The sequence below is a fragment of the Moschus berezovskii genome, chromosome 2, assembly GCF_049115385.1.
Source record: "Moschus berezovskii isolate FMDL1 chromosome 2, NW_MosBer_1.0, whole genome shotgun sequence".
Classification (NCBI taxonomy): Eukaryota; Metazoa; Chordata; class Mammalia; order Artiodactyla; family Moschidae; genus Moschus; species Moschus berezovskii.
In genome coordinates, this window is record NC_142461.1 from 25,708,281 (window position 1) to 25,730,686 (window position 22,406).

At 45.8% G+C, this 22,406-nt stretch overlaps 1 protein-coding gene across 3 annotated transcripts in view; it reads left to right on the plus strand.

The window, feature by feature from the left end:
* Positions 1-268: 268 nt before the first annotated feature.
* Positions 269-22,406, plus strand: part of PAX3 (paired box 3) — a 102,871-nt gene continuing 80,733 nt past the window's right edge. For 2 of the 3 annotated variants that reach the window (XM_055398265.2, XM_055398267.2), the window contains exons 1-4: positions 269-644; positions 1,948-2,183; positions 3,515-3,644; positions 4,813-4,947. In XM_055398265.2, coding sequence (XP_055254240.1) covers positions 560-644; positions 1,948-2,183; positions 3,515-3,644; positions 4,813-4,947 — 586 coding nt within the window. In that variant the 5' untranslated portion in view covers positions 269-559. The remainder of the gene's footprint in view (positions 645-1,947; positions 2,184-3,514; positions 3,645-4,812; positions 4,948-22,406) is intronic. The other variant, XM_055398266.2, reaches the window with a different exon arrangement.

Here is a 22,406-nt window from a genome sequence, read left to right on the forward strand (position 1 = left end):
GGCCGGCCGAGGCTTGGGCACCGCCGGGGATGGGAAGAGAAAGTGGCCGCTGTCGCCCAATCAGCGCGTATCTCCGCCACCCGGGACGGTCTCCCCGTCGGCCAATCGCAGCTCAGGGCTCCTGACCAAGCTTTGGGTGAAAGAACTAATAAATGCTCCCGAGCCCAGATCCCCGCACTCGGTGTCACGACGGGAGGAGACTCAGGCCGGCCACGCTCCCGCCCCCACCCCCCTCCCCGGCTCGTTGCCGAGCTCCGAGCCCCCTCCCCAGCGCTCCCAGCCGCGGGGCCGCCGGCCCAGACTCGCACCAAACTTTTCCGCCGTGGGCTCGGGATCCTGGACTCCGGGGCCTCCCTGCCCAACCCCTTTCCCCGGTTCCACCTCGAGCCTCTCTCTGGACTAAGAGCGAGCAGCCCCCCTTCCCCGGGTCCCTCCTTTCTCTCCAGCCTTTTTGGGGAGGGGCTCTCCACGCTCGGGGGAGTTGCCTGGGGTCACCAGCGCCTGTCTCGTCTATTTCGCCTTCACCTGGATATAATTTCCAAGCGAAGCTGCCCCCAGGATGACCACACTGGCCGGAGCTGTGCCCAGGATGATGCGGCCGGGCCCGGGGCAGAACTACCCGCGCAGCGGGTTCCCGCTGGAAGGTAAGAAAGGGCCTCAGCGCCGCCCAGATCCTGGGTCCGCGGCCAGGCTGCTCCACCCAGCCGGGGTCTCCACGGGCTCCTTCGGCGGGTCCAGGAGCCCATTTCCCGGGTACCCCCATATCAGGAGGGGACAGTCGGGTGAGATCCACTCTCGATTTTCTCTGGGGTCAACGAAGCGTCCTTCTCTGTAACTCCTGCCGGAGCTTGGCGGCCAGGCCTGCTCCTGGGCGGGTATGCTTTCCCCTGTTGTTTTGGAAATGCCTTGGTGGGGCAGGGATCAACCGGCTTTTGAGCACCAGCAAGCAACTTCTCAGCATTTTGTGCCCCCGAAGGCATCTCAAAACTACCCCGGCTGTTCCTGTATTGGCTAAACTCATGTTAATTCTGGAAGGATTTTCTTAGGGGGTGCGAAGTTGTGGTGGTGCATGTCCGTGCAGAATCGTGCTGGGAAATTTTTAGTATTAATTGATTCCTTAATTAGGGCCCCATTTATCTCCAGCTTCATCTGTAAGTTTCCACAACCCATTTGGGGGACTGCCTTTCAGTTAGTCTGAAGGTTCTGGACTCCAGGGAGGCAGGAGACCTTGCAAGTCCTTTTTCGGACTTTCTAGACAGTTTGCAAGGTTGGGGCGCCCGAGCCGGGATGCTGACCCTGCTGACGCCTGGGCTTGGCCCTCAGTCTGAAATAGGATGTATTATTAATAATAACCAGAGCACCAACGGAGGCGAGGGGCCTGTGAGCAGACTGGACTGTCATCTCTGGCCCGAAGTGTAACAGGTGACTCGCACTGACACCTGCAGCTTGCTTTCAGTATCCTCTTTGACCTTTGGCTGCGGCACTCCTAGCCCAAAACCCAAAGGGTTGTCAACTCCTCCAAGTCTCTTAGAAAGAAAGGCGCCCAATTAGACAGGATTTAATGATAGCTGCAGAAGGCCTGGGTGAACTTCTCTCTGCAGAGAGGCTGTTGCTTCACCAGCCTCCAGGTCTCCCCACCCCACCCCCGCCCCTGCAAATTGTCCCCTTTCTTGGGTCCAAAGGGAAGACAGTTTCACTATATCGAGTTTATTTTGCCCTGGTTGCTCCTTTCACACAAAATTACGTGCCCTTGAATTGCTTAATAGTTTGAACAAGTGTGGTTGAAGTAGGGTCTCAGGTTGGGAGCCTGAATGGAGCAATTTCAGTGCTAAGGCTGTAACATGCCGATTGGCCAGAAGAGTGTGAAATTGGGGTTCATCTTTTGGGCTCTCTCCTCTCTCCCCAAATGATCTTCCATTTGTCTCTCTTCTTGCCTTCTGTTCCCAGTGTCCACTCCCCTCGGCCAGGGCCGGGTCAACCAGCTTGGAGGTGTTTTTATCAACGGCAGGCCACTACCCAACCACATCCGCCACAAAATCGTGGAGATGGCCCACCACGGCATCCGGCCCTGCGTCATCTCTCGCCAGCTGCGTGTGTCCCACGGCTGCGTCTCTAAGATCCTATGCAGGTATCAGGAAACCGGCTCCATTCGCCCTGGTGCCATTGGTGGCAGCAAGCCCAAGGTGAGCTCGCAGGCCTGGCCCTGGGGGCCTCCTGCCTGTGTTGTCTGGAGTTAGGGCAGAGTGGAAAGGACTGCCAGCTGGGACTTTCTGAGGTGTTTTTTTCCAAATCTGGGAAGGTGTGTGTATGTGTGTGTGTGTTGTGGCAGGGGGGGCGGGTGTGAAGAGAAGGGGCTACAATGCTGTTTGAGCTGGTACTCCTTGATAAATGCTAAGGAAAAAAACTCTAGTCTTTTTGCAAAGGAGATAAAGCATTTGTTTTTTTATGCCTCAGAATCCTGAAATTCTCATCAAATTGTTTTAATAGGCAGACACCCAAAGTGTGAAAGCTGTAGGTGTTCACCTGTTGCTGGTTTCTTCTCCAAGTATCTCCTCAGCTCCCAGGGACTGCACTGCTCATTCCAAATTTAATCCAAGGAGCCACTTTTGGTTTTCGAATGGTTTCGCTCCCAATTCTTCTCTCCAGTTGCCTCCAGTCCAAACTGTCTTCAAGGAATCAAAAGCTAGGGTGATTTGCTTTCTTTGTAATGAGCCGATGACTTGGCTTTTAAAAGGCAGTTTGGTGCTATCCTCAAATTATTTCGGTTCTCCTTACAAAAGGAAAAAGAATCACACTGGCTATGGCTGAGTGGGAGGGGATTGCCTGCAGCTGCCCTTTTTTTTCTGGATGTGGGGAAAATCCAATATAATTTTCTGGTTGCCACAGGGCAAAACCAAAAGGAGGGTTCTGGTAAACTGAAAATTTCCAGACAACTGCCTTTCCTTGCATGCCAACCCACTTTGCAACCTCTCTAAGAATCTCTGGAAACTCTTTTTCTTGGGGGTGGGGAAATAAAGAGCCTGTCTTTCCAATTATTCATATTTGCTACCACCCTGATTTTTAATGGACACCCAACTTTTGCATTTCATTTTGCTCTTCACTTGAGCTAAAACCTTGAGTTCTTTTGAAAAGGCCCAAGTTATAGATCTAAGCTGATTTTTTTCTTCTCCTCTTTCAATGCTTCCTTTATTAGTTTCGTTTTCGTGTTGATTCAGTGTAAGGGGTTGCCTTTCTTTATTCCCAGGCATCAGAAAGTACACCACTTCCAAGGGGTCATACCTCTTCTTATTTTATCCCAACTGTGAGAGCTAATCTGGGGAGGAGAGGGTGGGATGGTTTCCTCTCTGTCCTTTTCTAAAGTACACTGCTCAGAGAGTTGGGGTCCTTTTGCTAACCAGGGGAAACTTGCCTTGGGGCGCAAGAAAGAGCATCCAGCCAGGCCCCGAGGCGGTGAGGCTGCCACATCCGGCCCAGAGAACTGGGTACCAACGCCGGTCTGCCGGTTCTCTTAAAGCAGGTGACAACGCCTGACGTGGAGAAGAAAATAGAGGAATACAAAAGAGAGAACCCCGGCATGTTCAGCTGGGAAATTCGAGACAAATTACTCAAGGACGCGGTCTGTGATCGAAACACCGTACCCTCAGGTACCAGGCTCATCTGCGTCTTCTCAAAGCTAGGCGTCAGTCGCTATTACGCGGGCTGGCCATCTGAACCATAATCACCCCCAGCGATCGATCTGGACGATCGGGAGGCGGTCCTTCCCGGGGCTCTGAAATATTTACGAACTAGCCGTTTTATGGAGGGAGTGATCAGCTGCTTGTCCTGGGGTTGAGAGACCGCCGCTCAGGGTTCCCCAAAGAGGGTTTCTGTCGAAGGGGCAGGGCAGGAAACGCGAGGCGGAGGCCAAGCATTTATTAATATTGATGTTCCCTTTTAAAGAGAAACAAATGTTTTGGTAACCCTAACCGAAGGGAGATGGGGCCGTGCCAGCCGAGGCTTCTCTGTGCGCGCACGGGAGGGGAGGCTTCGGCAACGGCCGGGAGATTTTTTTCCGGGAGAGTCCCAGGGACCATCCGGCGCCCCCGGCAGCCAGGGGGAGGCGAAGGAAGAATAGGGGCGAGAGTAGGGCGAGCGCGAGGGCGCGAGGGTTTGTTTTTAATTAGAAGGAAACTCCCTTTCCCCTCCCTGCGAGAACGAGATATTTCAGAGGATGGATTTGTTTACCAGACTGGAATCTGGAAAAAATAAACGGGGAAGAGTGCATTTTCTTTTGATTTTTACAATAGGAAACGATTCTGCAGTTGAAATTTAAACCCTTTATGGTCTTAAAAGAAAAGAAAAAAAGTCGAATTGCAGGGGACGGGTCCGCTCTCGTTCTTCCATACCGCGAACCGCGGGGCGCAATGCCTTCAGCTTGGGGTGGGGGTGTGCCGGGTGGGCTGGCGGGAGAATTCTCTGAGATTGGAGATCTAGAGACCCGTCTGTGGAGTCAGGAGGGAGGCTTCCTACTGGGGAGAAAGGAACGGTACGGCTGTTCCCGACCCCTAACCCGGAGGTGCGAACTTCCCAGGCTGCGGTCTCCGTGATCCTAGAAGACGATTATACAATGGGGGTGGGGTGGGGGCAGGTTGAGTGGGAGGGTGAGGCGGGGTGTAGAAGGACAAGGATGCCCAAAGATGCAGGAGGGGGCAGAAGCAAACTGTGCAGGGCAGGCCTTCTTCACCCCCACTCCGATTAGGGGCTGGAGAGCCCCTTCCAGCATGGTCCGGCAAATCTCAGTCGTTTGCGCCTCCTTCTTCCTCCCGCCCCCAGTGAGTTCCATCAGCCGCATCCTGAGGAGTAAATTCGGGAAAGGCGAAGAGGAGGAGGCCGACCTAGAGAGGAAGGAGGCAGAGGAGAGTGAGAAGAAAGCGAAACACAGCATCGACGGCATCCTGAGCGAGCGAGGTAAGCGGCGGCGCGCTGGGCGGCGCCCTGCGGGCCCGCGCCTCCCGGACTCCGCGCTCTGACCTTGGAGGCTTGAGGGCTGCGCCTCCCCGGCTCGTGTCACGGTCCCTCCTCGCTCCTATCCACTGCACCCGGGTAAGAGCATTGAGAAAGACCCGAGATGCATTTTCATTGAATACAAAAATCTTTTCTCTCTCTCTTTTCTGTTTTATAAATCTTTGTTCCGCACCTCTCACAGTCCCTCGGAATCTAGAACTACAAATTGCGGTCTGGCTGAGGGGCTACCCTCTTGCCCACAGGCTTGCAGAACTTAATCTGAGCAGTTTGTGGCCTGCGGAGCAGTCTTGGAGCCTCCCGAGGTTAAAGGAACTTTTTGCGCCCTTAGGAGAGGCCCAGAGTCTCCAAAGAGCTTCCTTGGTTGGGCGGGGGAGGTAGGCAGAGGAGAGGAAGAGAGACTCAAAACTCTTGAAGGCAGTAGGTTCTCAAAGTTGCGTCAGACCGATTGCCTTATAAATGTATATGTGTACGTCGGTGGTTTTTCCTTTGTTTTAAATTGGTTTTCAAGTGCGGTAGGGTTTGAACTGTGTGTGTCTGGGAAGAAAAACAAGCCTAAGATCTCGGTTACAAGCTGAGGGGCTCTGGGTTCTCGGGTTCACAATGTGGGCACACTTTCTCTTCCCAGGGGTGTCTTCTCCTTGGCTGTGATCTGTCAGCCTCAAGAGAAAAACCTCCCCTGTGGAGCCTTAAGTGTAGCCTTGGGGTTATCTTCAGAGTCCCACGGAAAAAGTCAGCCCCGTGGGAGTTGAACTGGAAAGGGATCCTGGCACAAGGAGAATCTCCGGAGTTCTGCCTCTCAGCACTTTTGGCCTGGGGGATGGTTGCACCTCTTCCAGGCCCAAAGGATTGGGAGTTGCCAGGTGTCCCCACGCATGCATGGCCTTCCCTCGCTGGGGGCTGAGACTCCTGAGGCTGAGTGGACTTTTGAGTTGATCTAGAAGGGCAGGCGGCTCTCCAGGTGGGCTTGGAGTGGTCACCCACTTCGACTTACTGGATCTGAGCCCTCCACCGGTGGTGTCCCGGATAGGACTGTGGTTCGGGACACTGGTCGCTTCTTTTACTTCCATTGCTCAACTCCAGCGCAGACCACTGGCCCTCCGGAGCTGGCAGCTTTACAAATCAATACGAAATCTGTACACAACCTCAAAGAGACACAGACTTAGATGTTACAAATCCAAACCACAGATTGTAGGCCTAAACCGATGCCCAGGTGCTCTGGCACACACAGGCAATCAAGACATAAAAACCCAGGGAAGTTGTGTGAAGAAGACACATACCCTGTGGCTTCCCTGCTTTGAAGCAGGGGTCTCACACAGACTCAGTGTAAGCCCTTCTTTTTGGAGGGGTGCCTTTCTGCCCTGGTCTCTGAGAGGATGCCTGACTTTTAGTCCCGGTCTAGATGCTGTATTGGAGGTGCTGGGGAGGGAGGAAGGCGAGAAGCCAGCCAACCCCAAACCCAATGGGCCTCTGCAGGCAGTGAACCCAGAGGGAGGCTTGGGAAGGGGGTTGGAGGTAGCCAGGCTTTGCTACTTGTTGCTGGAGGCGCCTGCGCCGCAGCTCCATCGCTCCCTTGCCGCACCGGCAACCGAAGGCCCAGGAGACAAAACGCCCCAAATGAGCTGGTCAAACATTTGTACAACTTTTCCAGCTTTTACAAAGAAGGCCTTCTCTACACAATCTACACTTGGAGATGAACTTGGGAGACAAAGCCGGGAGAGTCCATTGAAACTCACACTTTAGCTCGGCCCAGACAAAGCTCCCGCTCGCAGCAGCTTGATGTGAACAAAGGAAGGCAACCTTTTTATAATTCAAGGAGAAAAGAAGAGAAAACAGCCCCACAAAGGGCCGAGAATAGACATTATGGGCTTGCAATGAGGGATGAATTATTCAATGAGCCCCAAGAGCTGCTGCGCCAGGAAGTTTTATGGACTCTCCAGCCGTGGAAAAAGTGGCCATTTCACCTACAAAATGTTTCTAGTCTTTCGGGCCGTCTAGCTGGGGCTGCTGCCATTCAAGGGCAATTGCTACCATTTTTAAAGGCAGAGTATTCTCCCCAGCGGGGCTAAACCGTTGAAAACACACACATACACACAACTCGGAGGCTGAAGTCTAATTTAATTTGGGGTTGTCAAGCAAGAGGCAGCGTCAGTCTCTTCAGCGCCTCTAGCTCCTTTTCCAGATGAGCCCTGGAGGGCAAGAGGGGCCCAGAGAAAGGACAGAGTGGAGTGGAGTTGGAAGGGAAGTTTAGAAATCTCAGAAAAAAAAAAAAAATTCCCTGTCGTTTGGGCAGCAAAAGTCCCAGGCTGCCCGGCTTGGAAAATACAATGAATGTCGATAAAGGGGTCTGAGCTCCCAGGCGGGCCTAAGGAAGGCCGTTTGGGCGTCATGAGCAGGGCGGCGCGCGCTGTCTGAAGGTTCCAGATTCCTTTTCGGCCTGCCGGCTATTGCTGACTGGCTCTTCTCGGGTGCATCTTTCTACTTGTCCGAGACTAGGACACAGGGTGAGAGGCACCCTGAAAGAGATCAGAACAGCTCTTGTTTTTCTCCCCAGAGTCGCGTTCTAGATGGCCCCATTCACTTTCCCAACTTTGCCTTGTACCTCGCCCCATCCAAGAAGAGCGTGGCGGACCGACCCGTTGCGCGCAGGCCCGTGCGCCCTGGCACGCAACAGACTGCGCGCCCCTCCTTGGATCTACACCTCCAGCTGTTTTGCCGGGGTGGAAGGAGAGGGTAGGGCGGCCAGGAATCCCCCACCCTTCCCAGGACCTTCCCCTTCCTTCCCCTCCCCAGTCGGCACCGAGAGCCGACCGGGCGCAGCCAGAGGAACCCAGCCCCGGTCGCGGCAACGGGGGGCTGTGGGCACGGCCCGCGCCGCGGCCACTCAATGGGCGCCTCTGTTCCTCCCCCGGCGAGGCGGAGCGGGCCCGCGGGCGCCGCCACAATGGGCACGGCCCCCACTCTTGCGCCCTGAGCCAAAGCGCCGCGCCGCGCCGCCCCCTCCCCTGCGCTCCGGCCGGCTCGAAGCTTAGCTCGCCGGGCTGCAGCCGACTCAATTGCCTCCTTTATGTCCTTCTCACTTTCATCTAGACACAGCCCGCCTCCCCCTCCTCTTTCTCCTCTTTTTTCCCCCTTCCTTGCCTGAGGCTCACATTAGTGAAATTTCTGCAACCTCCCCCCATTTTTTTTTCCTCTCTTATTTTAAAGAAAGCCCTTAACACAAAAGCGGTGACTAATCAATAGAAACTGCTCCTTCATCAGCTCCTCCCCCCAGCCTCCTCCTCCTCCTCCTCCACCAGAGTCAGGGTGACGCTTTTCCTGTTTGTGAGTTTTGGGAAACATTTTTGCTTTGTGCCGTAATGGAATTAGAGGACAGATGAGGACTGTAAATGGACACGCGACTGCAAGACTCTCGCTTAAATATTTAGATGCAAAGTTACAATTACTGACTTGTTGCAGCAGCTTTGAAGTGGCAGCTCGGGAGTGCAGGGGGAGAGAGGCCAGATTGCCAAATTGATGTTTTGATTGGGGCTGGAGATACACTTTCATAGGACCCTAACCCTTTTTAAGGATCACCAGTGAGCGTGGGAGGTTTGCAACAATTTCAAAGTTTGAGCCAAGAGACCCAAGCATAGATTGATTGGAGCTTACCCTCCTTTTATATCGATCCCTTTCAATTTGACATTTATGAAAAACACTTTTTTTTTTTTTTTGATTTGAGAAAGTAAAAGTGACAAAAGCTTTGCTCGAGTTTGCAAACTTGTGAGCTTTTCTAAAATTAACGAGGACGACGTCATCTTTTCAGCCGGGCATACGATAAAACAATTAAACACGTACCGAAGTTTTAAAGGTTCTGGAACGATTTCGTTTCCTGTGGGATCATGAACATTTTATCATTAACGGGAGCATTACTGAAATCGAGGGGAACGGAAGGCAGTTTCGTGCCTCCCCATCTACCCCACTCCACCAGTTAGCAGGGAAGGACTTTTTGGCGCGAGGCAAAAGGGCGGGGGTCAGGCGGGGGCGGGGGGGGGAGGGGGAAAACTTTCCCACAGATTAAAATCATGATCTTAGGTTTGTGGCATCGGAACCTTTATTAAAGTGGACAGCCCGGTCTCCATTTGTCAGAATCACGAATTTGACCCCAATGTCGTCTCTTGTCTTTGGGGGGTAAACTTCATGTTTTCTGAAGCGCTTAAAATACTCAACAAGGAAATATCACCCATTTCAAAATCTATGGGAAATACCAGAACTTGAATTAAATTGAAACAGCACGCTGTGTTCTTTTCGAGGAGGTAACGGTAACGATTTTCCCGTTGGACCGATTTGAAAGGAAGCAACCGAGATCAGATTGTAGCTTTCTTTTTCGCTGGTTGGTTTTGTCTGGTTGACTGCTGTCGGCTTACTTTATAGCCTTATTGAAAACATGCAGATTTTCTAATTAATGCTTGAAATTGTATGTTTATTTTGAAGTTTGATTTGCTGGGTGATAGCACCGGAACGGGGACGCTGGGGCTTCAAGTGCGTAATAATTACTGAAGGGTCATTTAAGAGTCCCCAGGGCTAAGCAATAAAACCCATCCGCGCGGCGAGGTGGAACCAGCAAGTGCGCTTGGGTTCAAGGGGTGGAATATGCGGAAATTCATCAGGTGAATAGCAGTGTTGCCACCGAACTCAGGTTCAACGTTCACGAGGACATGTATTTTGAGAACAACAAAAATCCTTCGTAACCATGAGGTTAAATGTTAACGTACATAGATAGTCAATAAATGTTAAAAGCCTCAACAACAGCAACAAACAAATGGTGAGAGTTTCGCCAGGGTTGGGGACAGAAAAGGTTCTGTTTGGTGGGGTCCTACCCCAGGTAATTTATTTATGCGGGTAAATAAAGATTAAAGAACCATTAAGAATGTACATATATAACTAACAAGACAGTAAAAGGCAATTAAGCAGTCAGTTTAATGCCTTATCTCACTGGCTGCTCTGAGGTTGTTTTACAACAAGGAATTAAGGAAGTTTTCAGCAGCTCTGGCCAAATATTGATTAAGTAGCTGTTTGTTGATACCATTGTTACGCATTAAAAGGCCAGGATCGCGGCCTCTCAGTGGCCATCTTCCATTGTGAAGGATTCTTAACCACTGAGATCAAAGCGGGATCATTTCAACTTATCTGTCTTGGAAAATCCCCCTTTTCCTCTGAAACCTCTAAGGAGGATTGACCGAATTCTCTTTAAGAAATAGGAACCGAAACCAGTTACATGTCCTAGGTTTGTAGAAAAGAGATTCATGGGGTGTTTTCAATTATCCTATGATGATTTCTTGTTTAAAACTTAAGCTAAGATGGTGAATTTATCATCAAATAGATTCTCCTTGGCCAGGAGGTGGTGGGAGGCATGGAAGCTAAGATCCCAGTGTCCACTGAATTTCTAAATATGGAAGTTTTACTGAAGTTGCCTTCTAAGCTGGAATGATGTAAAGGCAAGATGTCAGAGTTTTATGTAAAACTAGGTGGGGAGTAATTAAATACACAGGAAACTGGGAGTTAGATTAACTGCATTTCCCTACATATGTTTCCACAATTTTTCTGTTTATGGATGGTTAGATGAATCCCATGTATATTTTTAAACCTCCTACAATGTAGGAGCAGATATGTGTTTGTTTGTGTGTGTAGTTTGTGCATCGTTAGAGTTTATTTATAAGTCGGTCACTATGAATTATGCTGGCAGTAAACTATACCCAGTTGCACACACATGCAGAAAGGTTTATTTGTCCTGTGGATTACACTTTCTAGAGTCATCAGAATTTGAAGTAACAACACAGCTTCCCAATTCATACTCAGCACTGCTGTTGAATGCTAGGAAAAATATTTCCCTGAATAATTTTATGACTTTTTCGACTGTTGATTTTTCGATGAACTGCTAGACTTTTTTTTTTTTTTTTGATTTAAGAATTCAATATATTTGGAAAGATTTTTCTTTTATTATGAGAGCTAAAATTCCTGCAAAGGCTTTTTTGGAAATACCATCTCTGTGCTTAATTTGCAAATTCCAACAAATCACTCTGAGGTTGTGAAATTTATGCCAGATTTAGCTTTGAATATTCAAGTGAGCATCATGAATCTGCCTGTGGGGGGGATTTTCTGAAGCCCTTTCTCTGTTCATTTCTCTACTAAATAATTGTGCTTAGAGACTTATTTTTATTTCATTTGATTTTATTTTACTATGTCATTCACTCTTGAGCAAGATGAATCTTGACATACAGAGTCAGAATCATTAGTGAGTATTTTCTAACATTTTCTATTATAATTCCCAATTAATTAATAATCTATCTGTGCTCAAATGTCCTTTGAAATAGTCCAAATCGTTGCACATTGGGACAACTGCCTGAGACAGATTAAGCTCAAAGTGTGAGTCAGTGCAGATTGATTATGACTGCCTTGTCCTGGGTCCAGATGCAGTGCTAGAGAATTCTTTGCTGCATTTTTCACGTATATGTATATTTCATGTTTCACATACATGTGGAGTGAAAGTGACTGTCCCCTCTTGGATATCAGCCTATGTGTTCATATACTGCTAGGACACAGAGTCATACTCTGAGTGGAGCCTGACCTCAGTACCAAGGCAGAATTACTGCCTTTATGTTAATTATATCTCAATAAGGTTAGAAAAAATATTTGATGTTATTGTTGAAATAAAAAAGTGCTGGCTGCCTTAGCTGGAGAATTGTGATCGAAGAAAGTGAAAGGGAATTTCAGAAGTTGCTATTCTCTTGGAAGATGCACACCAAAGTGGGGACAGAGGACCATCCTCTACTCTGCTGGGAAAGGTTTTCTCACATTCATCCCAGTCTTGGGTGGAGAGTGGCACAGTTCAGCTTTCAGCTTTATGTAGTGGTATCGGGCCAAATGCTGAACTCCGATAGTGTCGAACTTTTGCTGGAATGGGATTGTCTCTTTTCTAAGAAAGCATCCTCTCACATTGTCTGTGATGGAATTACACCCTCAGATGAACAGAATATACTTTCCAGTTTGTATCTGGAACTTGCAGTTATCAAAATGCCCGTTAGGATTATAAAACCTTTATTTAAGACAGATGAGTTAGAAGTTTCACCATTGTCAAAGGGAATTATGAAAACCGTGGAAAATAGTTGTTGAAGACAGTTGAGCAATAAAAGGCTTTATGAATTTTTATCGTCAAAGTCAGTTTTTCTTCCTTCCTGATAAAGAACAAGGAGACTGACATAATTTCTGCCACAGCAATGGCCACTTCTCTTTAAAGAAGTAATTGCATCTTAATAAAGGATAATGGTGTAAAATTTAGAATTTGATTTGGTGTACATTTGTCCTAGAAAAAAATTCCTGAGGAAGAGTTTTACCTTAGATGTTGTATATAACAAAGTTTGTAATATTTAAATTTTAGCTGCAGGATTTTAAGTTAAAAAAAAAAAAAACTCAAACAACAAAGAACCCCTTCTCTCTGTGATGAAGCAACTCAATCAAAGTAGGTAGTCTGAGTTTTTACTGCAGTGGCTGGGAAACGAATCTTCCTCCGTAAAACAAATTGGAACTCATGACAGGCAATAGCAAACCAGCAGTGTTTGTCTCCTTCAAACCACTTAGTGATTTCTTGATTCTTATGTACTTTTATTTGGCCAGCTTTATTGTATCTACAATAGTATATTAATATAAACTTTTGATTCTAGGAACCAATTTCCCACTCATTCTGGATCTGATTCCATTGGATCTGTTTTAAAATAGCTGATCAAAATGCTTTGTGACAAGAGTGGGAGACTCTTCTTGGCCGACTAAAATAGGTTTGGGGGAGAGGAAATACCACTGACTTTCAGCATTAAAAATTTTCAGGATCATGTTGGAATTCAAATAGTATAGCTAAGGAGGCTTAAGTGGAAATTTTAAAAGATTTTATAATCAGATGGTAGGCATATTTCTGGAAACAACTGCAGAATTCGGTGTGTTTGGCTTTATGTCATTAGATGGAATCAATAAGTAGGTTAGGATAGAATAGCTAAGAAAGGAAAGTTGATGGCTTTGTGCAATTTACCTTACAACATGGAATTGGTTTTTCTATACTTTCACAGTCAACGCTTACATGCTCATGTACAAATTTACATTTTTAACAGAAAGACTGGCTTATGATTTTTGCAAGTACACAGATAAAGGCGAAGTACAGCCACCATACCTATATATTTTTTTTGGCAAGCCCTAACATAAGCATTAACTTACCCAGTCAGCAGGCACTTAGGCATTGTCTGGAAGTATTAGCATAGTTTTTATTTCTTTTATAGGGTTTATCTTTTTTTGAAAAAAAAATCTTATTTTTAAACAATTATAGACCCATAGAGTCTATTTTCAAACACATATTAAAAAATTCTTCCAGTATTCAAATATATTATCATGATTAAGAAAATCTTGGCCACAGGGTGTGTGTGTCTCCCAATTACCATGGTTGAGCTTAACCTGAACTAAAGAAAATTAATTGGTCCAATTCATTTTATTATAAAAAATAAAAAAGCAACAGGTTCCTTCTTTCTGAATCCCCACTTGGCTGGTTTCCTAACTGAGGTTCACTAATACAATTGAGTGTTTCTTGTCTGACTTAAACACACCCCAAAGTCCTTTTTCATGTCTTTGCTTGCCTTTAAAAGCATAGCACCCAAGGTAAAAGTAGTCTGTCTTACATCACTAATTTTGCTCTAAAATTTAGACCAAACACATTTTGGGTGTGATCCCTTGAACTTCAGTTTTGACAGCTGGTAAGATGGGGGCATATTATACTGTACCAATTTCCCAAAGTGATATGAGAATGAAACAAGAAGGTGCAAATTATACCTATCTCATAGGAAAACTCAAAACCCTGTAGGGGGAAAAAACTCTGAACTTGCAGAAAGTGACTAGTCTGTTGGCAGATGGGCTCTGCCCAAGGGCAGATAAAAGCTTAATTCTGGCTTAGGAGCAACAATGAAGTCCAACACGCATACATGCACACACTCACGCACACCACAAAATCCACTTTCACTGAGTCAGAAAAAATTGAGTTTATAAGAAACTCTTTAATAGAATAGTCTGTATTGATTTAATAGATATGAAAAATACCAAAATTCAAAAACTATTTGCTAGGATGTCAAAGAAATTTCTTAATTACTTTTTTCTCCTGATCTGAAAGTTTATTTTTCTCTCTTAGACTAACTTGGTTGTTGAAAACTCTTCCAAATCAAACTTTGTTTTCTTTGTGTATTTGCACAAGTCTTCCCCCACTCCCCCCACTAAACTGACAAATAAGTTGCTTTTTGAAAATGGATCTCATCTATACATTCTTACTCCTAAAATCCTGGTGCAATCCTTTGTTTGTGTTTGTATAATTCCTCGTGTCCCTTCTTCAGCCTGCTTCCTTGTTCTAAAATGTCTTTATGGCTCCGCATGTGAGATGGTGTGCATTCTTAAAGCTTTTTGCATGATTCTTCTTAATCTCTCTCCTTTAAAATTTGAGTTCAGAAATATTAAGGAAATTTTCCAAAGTAGCATTTGTTAAGCTGGGGGGAGATACATTTCAATGACCCAGCTATTCAGTTTTACTGTGTCTAGTCCCCAAATCTGGGGACTTCTATGTGACTGGGGTGCTATGCGAGGGTGAAAAGAAAGTAGCCTGGTTTGTAAGACTGGGGTGGGGGGCGCGGCTGGATAGCCCCTGCCCTGTGGTTCCCCCCGCTGGAGCAGCTTGCCAATGCAGTCACTGGAGAGAAGGAAGGTTGTTTTCTTATCCCCGCATGCACTGGGCTGACCTGTCTCTGAAATAGGTCAGGCTGGGGCACCGCCAGTTTATGCAGCTGTCACGGCTTAGGCGTCTCAGCAGGCAGCCCGGCTCCTTGGCCAGTCGGCCCCCAGTGAACTGATAAAAAATTCGCTGGCGAGCCCTGGGCCTTCCTTCTGGACCGTGCTGGCCCCCTGAAGGCAAGAGGACTCCAGGATTATGGGGGCCAACGCTCATCAGCCTCAAAAGGGAAACGATCTTTTATTCCAAGGATTGCCCTCTTGTCCATCTGAACACTCAAGTGAAATATATGCTTTGTCAGATGGCATTTTAATTTTTAATTGTTTATTTTTTGGCTGCACCACGTGGCATGTGGGATCTTTGTTCCCTGAGCAGGGATCGAACCCCCGCCCCCTGCATTGAAAGCATGAAATCTTAACTACTGGATTACCAGGGAAGTCCCCAGATTTCTAAATCACATTTATTTTTGATTGGGTAAACCGTTCACTCGGTACATAATTCAAAAGATAGAAATGGGTGTACAGGGACAAGTTTCCGCTCACCCAAGTCACTCAGTAACTTGATTGTCTTTCTAGAGAGCCTGTATAAACAAGCAATTGTATTTCTTTCTCTCTTAAAAATATTCTCTCCTCTTTTGTTTGCACAAATGGTAGCCCATTGTAGAAACTTTTCTGCGCTTTGCTTTTTTTATCCCCCACCTTCGAATATATCTCTGCCATCACTCCACATCAGAGGCTGAGGGTCTCCTCAGCCTGTTTGTATAGCTGCATAGTATTCCATCCTGTTGGCAAATGATTTATTTACCAGCATTTAGAGTGTTTCCAATTCCCATTTGGCACATGTGTGAGTTTATTTATAAAATAATTCCTCTGTCATAGGGACAAAGGGAACGACATTAGTGATTTTGATAGCTTTAGTGGAATTTGGGTTCTGCATTGAGAACAAATGGTGAAGCAATGTTTAGTCAACATGGAGTGTGTGCAGGTTTGCCTGTGGCCACTTGTACGAGAAAAGAGACACTTCCTTCTACCACTGTATGTAGGTAGGAACATAGGTTTTGAAATTTCTGCTTGGGAAATTCCTCCAGTATTTTGGTATTTCTCCAAATGGAACATTCTCTAAATCCAAGGAAAGGTTTTTGCCTTGATTTATTGGTGCCTCTTTTTATTCTATTTTTATCTACTGTTTATTTCACTTTGCCTCCATCGGAACTAGTACACATATATTAAGCACTTATTTTTCTTTCTATACTGGAAAAATTATTGTTAGTTTTTAGAACAATTCAGAGAAAACTTATTCTGATTGTTTAGTTACAAGAGAAATTGTCTCTCAGGGTTACCAAATTAGGTTTGAACTGGTAAGAGTGCAGGTTATGAATAATAAAACAGTTTTCTATTTCACATTTTTGAAAAAGTGCTGGCCTGATTCTCTAGGGTTTTCTTGAGTTTGGTAAAGGCTAGTTTTTAATTTTATGAACTTTTAAGGGGGTATGTATCCATTCCCTTCTAGGCACAAAAGACTTTTTATATTTTTGCACATACCTTGCCTCCCTCAAATCATTTCAGCCCATTTTCCCTTAAATCTGATGCTCAGGAATTGAGTTGTTGATGCTGCTGAGTACCTGGCTTACCTAAGCTGGAAGTTCGAATCTGCAGAATGAGCCAGAAAGAACTGTGCTCCAACTACATAAGAAAAACAACCCTCTCCAAAGCCCCCTGAGAAAGCTGGAGACGTGAATGCCAATAAATATTTTAAGGTTAATATTTCAAGTCATTCCTTCTTAGGACTGGGTCTTTCAGAAACAGGAGAACAAGTTAAATGTTAAGGATTTATTTTTGAAAATAAAAATCTTGATTCGGTTTTTAAAAATAACAGAAAAACAAACACAGGTCTTCTTTCTTGACTGTTCCTGCAGCCAGCCCCACAGCATGTAGCAGTGTTCTACTAGACACGAGGCAGGAAAGTGGGTTTTCCTAACGCTAGAGCTTTTGTTTGTGCTTCGATAGAAACAGCTATCTGGGTGCCTAGGTTCTCTTCCTGCTTCCCCTCCAACTGGCTTATAGAACTCCAAAGGAGTCAGTTTTGGATGTAAACAGGCCTGGCATTTAGAGCATCTGCAAAGAGCTGAGAAGAATCAAAAGCAGCTTTTTTCCCCTCTCCCAGCTCTGTGCATAATTTGGATTGAATCAGGCCCATAATTTGTGACATCTGATTACTACCTGCAAAAGTATGCAGCCCTCCATGTAGGAAAGAGGATCTTGGGAGGGTTAATCCCAACGAGGAAAATTGTTGACCTGTTTGTCAGCTTGCTGTGACGCTCTCAACAGAAATTTAGACCATATAAGATCAGTGGTTTTTGGGTCCATGTCAGCAGAGTAACCATACTCCAGATTCTCCACATATCCTCACGTTGTTCTTATCACAGAGGTGAAGAAGGTAGCAGGCTGAGGCGTTCTCTGGGGAATTGGTTTAATATTAGGGAGCAGGGGTTTCGTTGGGATAGCTGCCCCCTCTGAATTTTTGATTTACAACTTTTTAAAAAGAGAGCCATGAATTCATCTGGAGAAACACTTCAACTTTCCATTGCAAGATTCCCAAGTGACTGGGATCTCAGTGCATGGAATTACTGGATATATTTTGGAAACTTTTAGAACTTATTACATCCTCTCAGACTATTTCTAAAGGGTAATGATAGCCCATGTCAGGAGGCTGAGCAGATAAATGGGGTCTCTCCCAGTGCATCCTGGGAACTTGCAGTCCTGGCTACACAGTGCATCCGGGTCTCCTGCAAGACGCCAGGGCCGAATAGGATTTGGGAAGCTAACCAGGATGGAAACTTTCCAGGTAGTAGATTTGCCTAACTTTTATTCCTACAGGACACATCTGGGGCTCCTGTGCACACAACACGTATTTATCAGGGGCCTGTAGAAAAGCAAATTGTGTAGTCTCTTACTAGAAGCCAACGTCTGCTTGTGGTGACTGGCTAGCCCTGCCAAACTCGGAAATCTCGCTGAAGTTTTGTCTGAAAGAAGAAAGGAAATGAAAGACTGTGGACTTAGCATCTGGTCAGAAACTGAAGAACCTGGCTGGCTAAGAGTTCAGGGGTGAGGCGGGATGCCTAGTACGGGGAATTTCTCCCATTCTACAGGGAATCAGTTCGAGGTAGAGGGTCGAGATGGTAAATCAAGCCCTGGCTTATTTTGGATTTAGCTCCTGGGCTTTTGTCTGAACTTTTTGAGCCTTAACCTCTGTCTTCGTCCTGCCTGTGGAAAGTGGGTTTTCTTGGGTCGTCATGAGCATAAAGCTCTTCGGGGGCTGGGAAGGCTGCCTCATTTTGTTTTCATCAGAGGTTCAATAAGTGGATGTGGAAACAAACAAATCGTGTTCAGGTCAAGTACTCCTTCCCTGGCACACCTTTGTGTCATGTGGTTTGTCTTTTTAGAAAAATTGAAACCAACAGCCACTGCAAAAGCTTTTATTCCCAGTGGAGTCCTAGCAGATACCTTGGGCAGATAAGGAGAGGAACAATTTCCTTATTACAAAATACAAATGACAGAGAGCCGAATTTGGTCTTCATTTTGCTGGTTGGCGAACTTTCATCGTTTTATTGAATTACTATAATTTAATGTTACTCGTTTAAAAGTAACGATTTTTCCCCTGAAATGAATCCTTTTTATTTATTTATTTTCAAAATTGAAAGCTCAAATTAAATTCATTTGGGAAGACAATGACTATCTTTCACATTGACATTTCTGGTTCTTGGGAAATCCTTTTGGAAAAACTTTAGAAGATGGTCACTCAGACCACAGTTTAATAAGAAGTGATGTTACTGGAACAAGTTTGGTTATGTTTTGTTTTGTTTTTAAGATCATTTATTTGGCTGCACCATTTCTTAGTTGTGGCAATATGGAATCTAGTTCCTTGACCAGGGAGCAAACCTGGATCCCCTGCATTGGGAGTTCAGAGTCTTAGCCACTGCACCACCAGGGAAGTCCCAAGTTTGGGTGTTTTACAGGGATGTTTGATAATCTCCCTGCCCTCAATCCTCTGTTCCCAAACTCCTTGAAAATGTTTTTGTCACTTGCCTTTCACAAAGGGCTTTATGGACTGACCTTGGGTAACAAGGGGGAGGTCAGTTTTAGCTGCTGTTCCCTCTCCTTTCCTGTCTCCCTGCCATCCTGCTTCTTTCTGCCTGGTTTACTCTCCGCTTGTGTACCCTGATTCCATGCCACACCTACCATTGCTTTCACTGAGCTTTATTTTACCTCATTCACATGAAGACTCAACTGTTACCCTTCCTAAGGATGTTTGAAGTGTCTCAAAGGCCCCTGGGAGCTGGTCTCCTGGCATAGAGGAATGAACCCCCAATGGCAGAATTCCAGGTACCCAGGTAGGACAGCTTTTTGGTGGAGGCAAGGGGCAGGTTTCTGATGCCCCTCAGATCACACCCCAGCAGATACCAGCTTCACTGTGACTGGGCAGGATTAATTCTGCTCCGAGGAAGCTCTTTGATGGTGAGTGTGGCTTTCCAGGGCATGGTACCCCACTGAGTACTCAGGGGGAGGCAGGGCCAGGTGGGGCTCAAGAGCATTCTCCCGTGCAGGTGGATTTCTGATACATCCAGGATGCCAGGGAAGGGCCTTGGCTTGTGTCCTTTGGGCTTTCCAGCAAAAACCAGGGCCAGATGAAGGGCATACAGCATCTGTTTTGGCTTGGAGCCAGGGAGGGCACTTTGGGGCCCATCCTGCCTCTGTGCTCACAACCCTCCCAGGAAGCAGATATCTGATTTGGGTATCATTGCTTCTAGTGGTGCCTGGATAGTTGTCAGTGGTCAGAGGAAGTGAGGTTCTCCTCCTCAAAACAGGTAGGGCCCAAGGGGCATTTATGATAGATCCACTCTAGGAGAGCTTCTGGAAAGTGCTGTGAAGCACTTCCAGGAGTCTCCTGAAATGCAAGAGTTTCCTAAAATCTCAGTGCTGGCATTCTGGAGAGCCTCAGAAACATGTGGCTTTGGAGGATGTAAGCCACTAGGGTCCCAGAGGGACCCCTGGCATTTGGTCCACCTGTGATATATGGAGTTCAGAAACAACCTGCTGGGTTTGTTGACTCTGATGATCTTGGCTTACTGCTGAGCCCCCAAAGTTGACACTTAGACTTGATTAATGTTTTGCAAGTATTAACAACAACGCATATGAGCACCTAGAAACAGCTCCCATCTCTCCCAGGTACTCTCAAGTGGGGGTTGAGAGAGGAGTCCTGGACAGAGGTGGGTTTACCACAGAGCTGATGAACCTTCAGTTCCAGAGCCCCTCACCTGTGTGTGTCCCTTCCAGGGGCTCTCTGAATTATAAAAGCTTCGGGTCCCATGAAACTGCATCTATCCTTGTCCTCGTTCAGTTTAGTGTGGGAAAGGTAGAGGCTGCCTGTACATACAGTATAGGCCTGGCACATCTGTGTTTGAGAGCAAAGCAATGATAATAATAACAATTCTGATACTCAGTTATCCTCCACTTGTATCTTTGATTTTAAAAGTTTCCAGGATGCTTCCTTGTTTCTTATGCCCTACCTTGTTTACTTATGGAGCCTAAGTCTGTGTCTAGCAATCCAGAGGTGCTGAGAAGTCACCCACATGGCCCTTCTACTGCACAGTATTCTCAGTCCTTGCGTGGAGACCCTTACAGGCATCACAGACCACCAGCTCCATCAATCTGGAGGAAGCTCCATCCACTCACTTCATATAGGTCGGTGGGTGTGATTGTAATTCTGGGGGGTGGTGGGGGTTGGTGCCCTCAGCTGTTGAGGTGTATTTGGTAAGTTTTAGACATTTCTTGTAGGTCTTTACAACTGTCACCATAAACAGGTCGTGTTCCCTCTCTGGACCTCATTCTCCCTTGCTCTTAAAGATGGAAGCATAGGCTAGGTAAAGGTGATGGTCTTTCCCAGCCTGGCAGGTTGTGGCAGCTGTGGTCATGTGAAGCTCTTGATAGACTTTGGGAAGGCCCGGGCAGCTGTTTGAGGAAACAGTGGGGCCTCAGGCAGTCAGGGAATCAGGGCAAGAATGGAGAGGCCTGTGGCCCCTCAATGTCTTAGAAGGTGAGTGGCTCCTGCCTGTTTTCTGTCTCAGGGGAAGGATAGTGGCAGTGGGGCCTTGCTGTACTGTTCACCATGTGGACACACTGGCTTTTCCCCATCCATGTGGGGAAACGCTTGCTTTCTTGGACCTCCTCTCATAGCTGCAGCTTCCAGATGAGGCTGGAAAGGCCTGGGGGTATTGGTTAGAGAACTTTGCTTTAAGTTAGAGTTGCTTAAGCAGGATGGTAACTTTCCTTCTTTCACATCATCTGTGCCTCGACATCTTCCCCGACACCCAGAGAGGGACACAGTTTTCTGGCAGCCGACGAGGTCAAAGCTAGAAACTGCCTGGGCTTGAGGAGAGAATCAAGACAATGCTGTGTTCACTTCATTGAATTCTGCTGTCATTTCTTAAATTAGCTTCCTCACGCGTAGTTCTCAGAAACTCAGTTGGATAAACAAGATTTGTTTTTTGGTTTCTGAGTTAAAATACATGCCTATACACATACAAATTAAAAAAATCATATTTGAATCAATTAAACATTTCCACACCAAACATTTGGTAAGGAAACTCAAGGGAGATAGTTCACATCTAAAAACGTTTATCGTTTTTTGAGAACTTTGCTGTGAAGTGTTTTAGAAACTTGAAGAGGATGTAAGAAGTATTTTTTGTTACATTGCAAACAGTTCAAAGCAAGATGTCCTAACCTAACAAGGGAAGATTTCAATACATTTTTCCCCCTCACTTTTTAACTTTTATTTTTGTGGAGGAAAATTATTTCAGAAGTCAACACATACTACTTATCAACTTTTTTAATATATATTCTGAAAATAGACAATGGTTCATTCAAATGCTACAGTCCTTATTACAAAGACCAATGATAAAATTAACAATGTAAAATGTGTTGTGAAAAGTCATTTTTTATTTGAGGAATTTTTAGAGTATATAAAATAGCCAATCTAATATTTGCATTTATAACTTTTCTTATGTATCTGAAATATATGGCTCTAATTTTGTTGTAGTTTTATCTTAAGCAAATAGATTTTGTAGGTGAATACCGCTACAACTTATCTACCAATCTTTAAAAATGGAAGCAGAACATTATAAAATGAGAATATCAGGAAGAGAAACTGTACCCCTTTATACATACAGAATAATAAGTACTACTGTTTACCATATGAAAGAGTTTGTTTCTGTTTTTCTTAGTGATTATCCTGTACTCAGATCAAATGTATTACAATTTTGAACTTTGAATCACAAATTACAATTTTTATTTGCTAGGAGAGAAAGTCACTACTTGACCTATAGATTAAGAAATCTGATCTCAGCTACTTTTAGTCAACATTAGAATTTTTGTTGAGTAACTCCATAAAATCAAAACAATTCAAATTATTGACTCCCTTTTCTGTATCCATAAGCAAACTTCTGACTTATACTGCCATGTGAATTGAGTTCCATCAGCTTTGAAGAAGTCGAATTTGTGAGAGTTATGGCATTCATTTGTTTAACATAGCTTGAATAACCAGATAACTATAACTTTTAAAA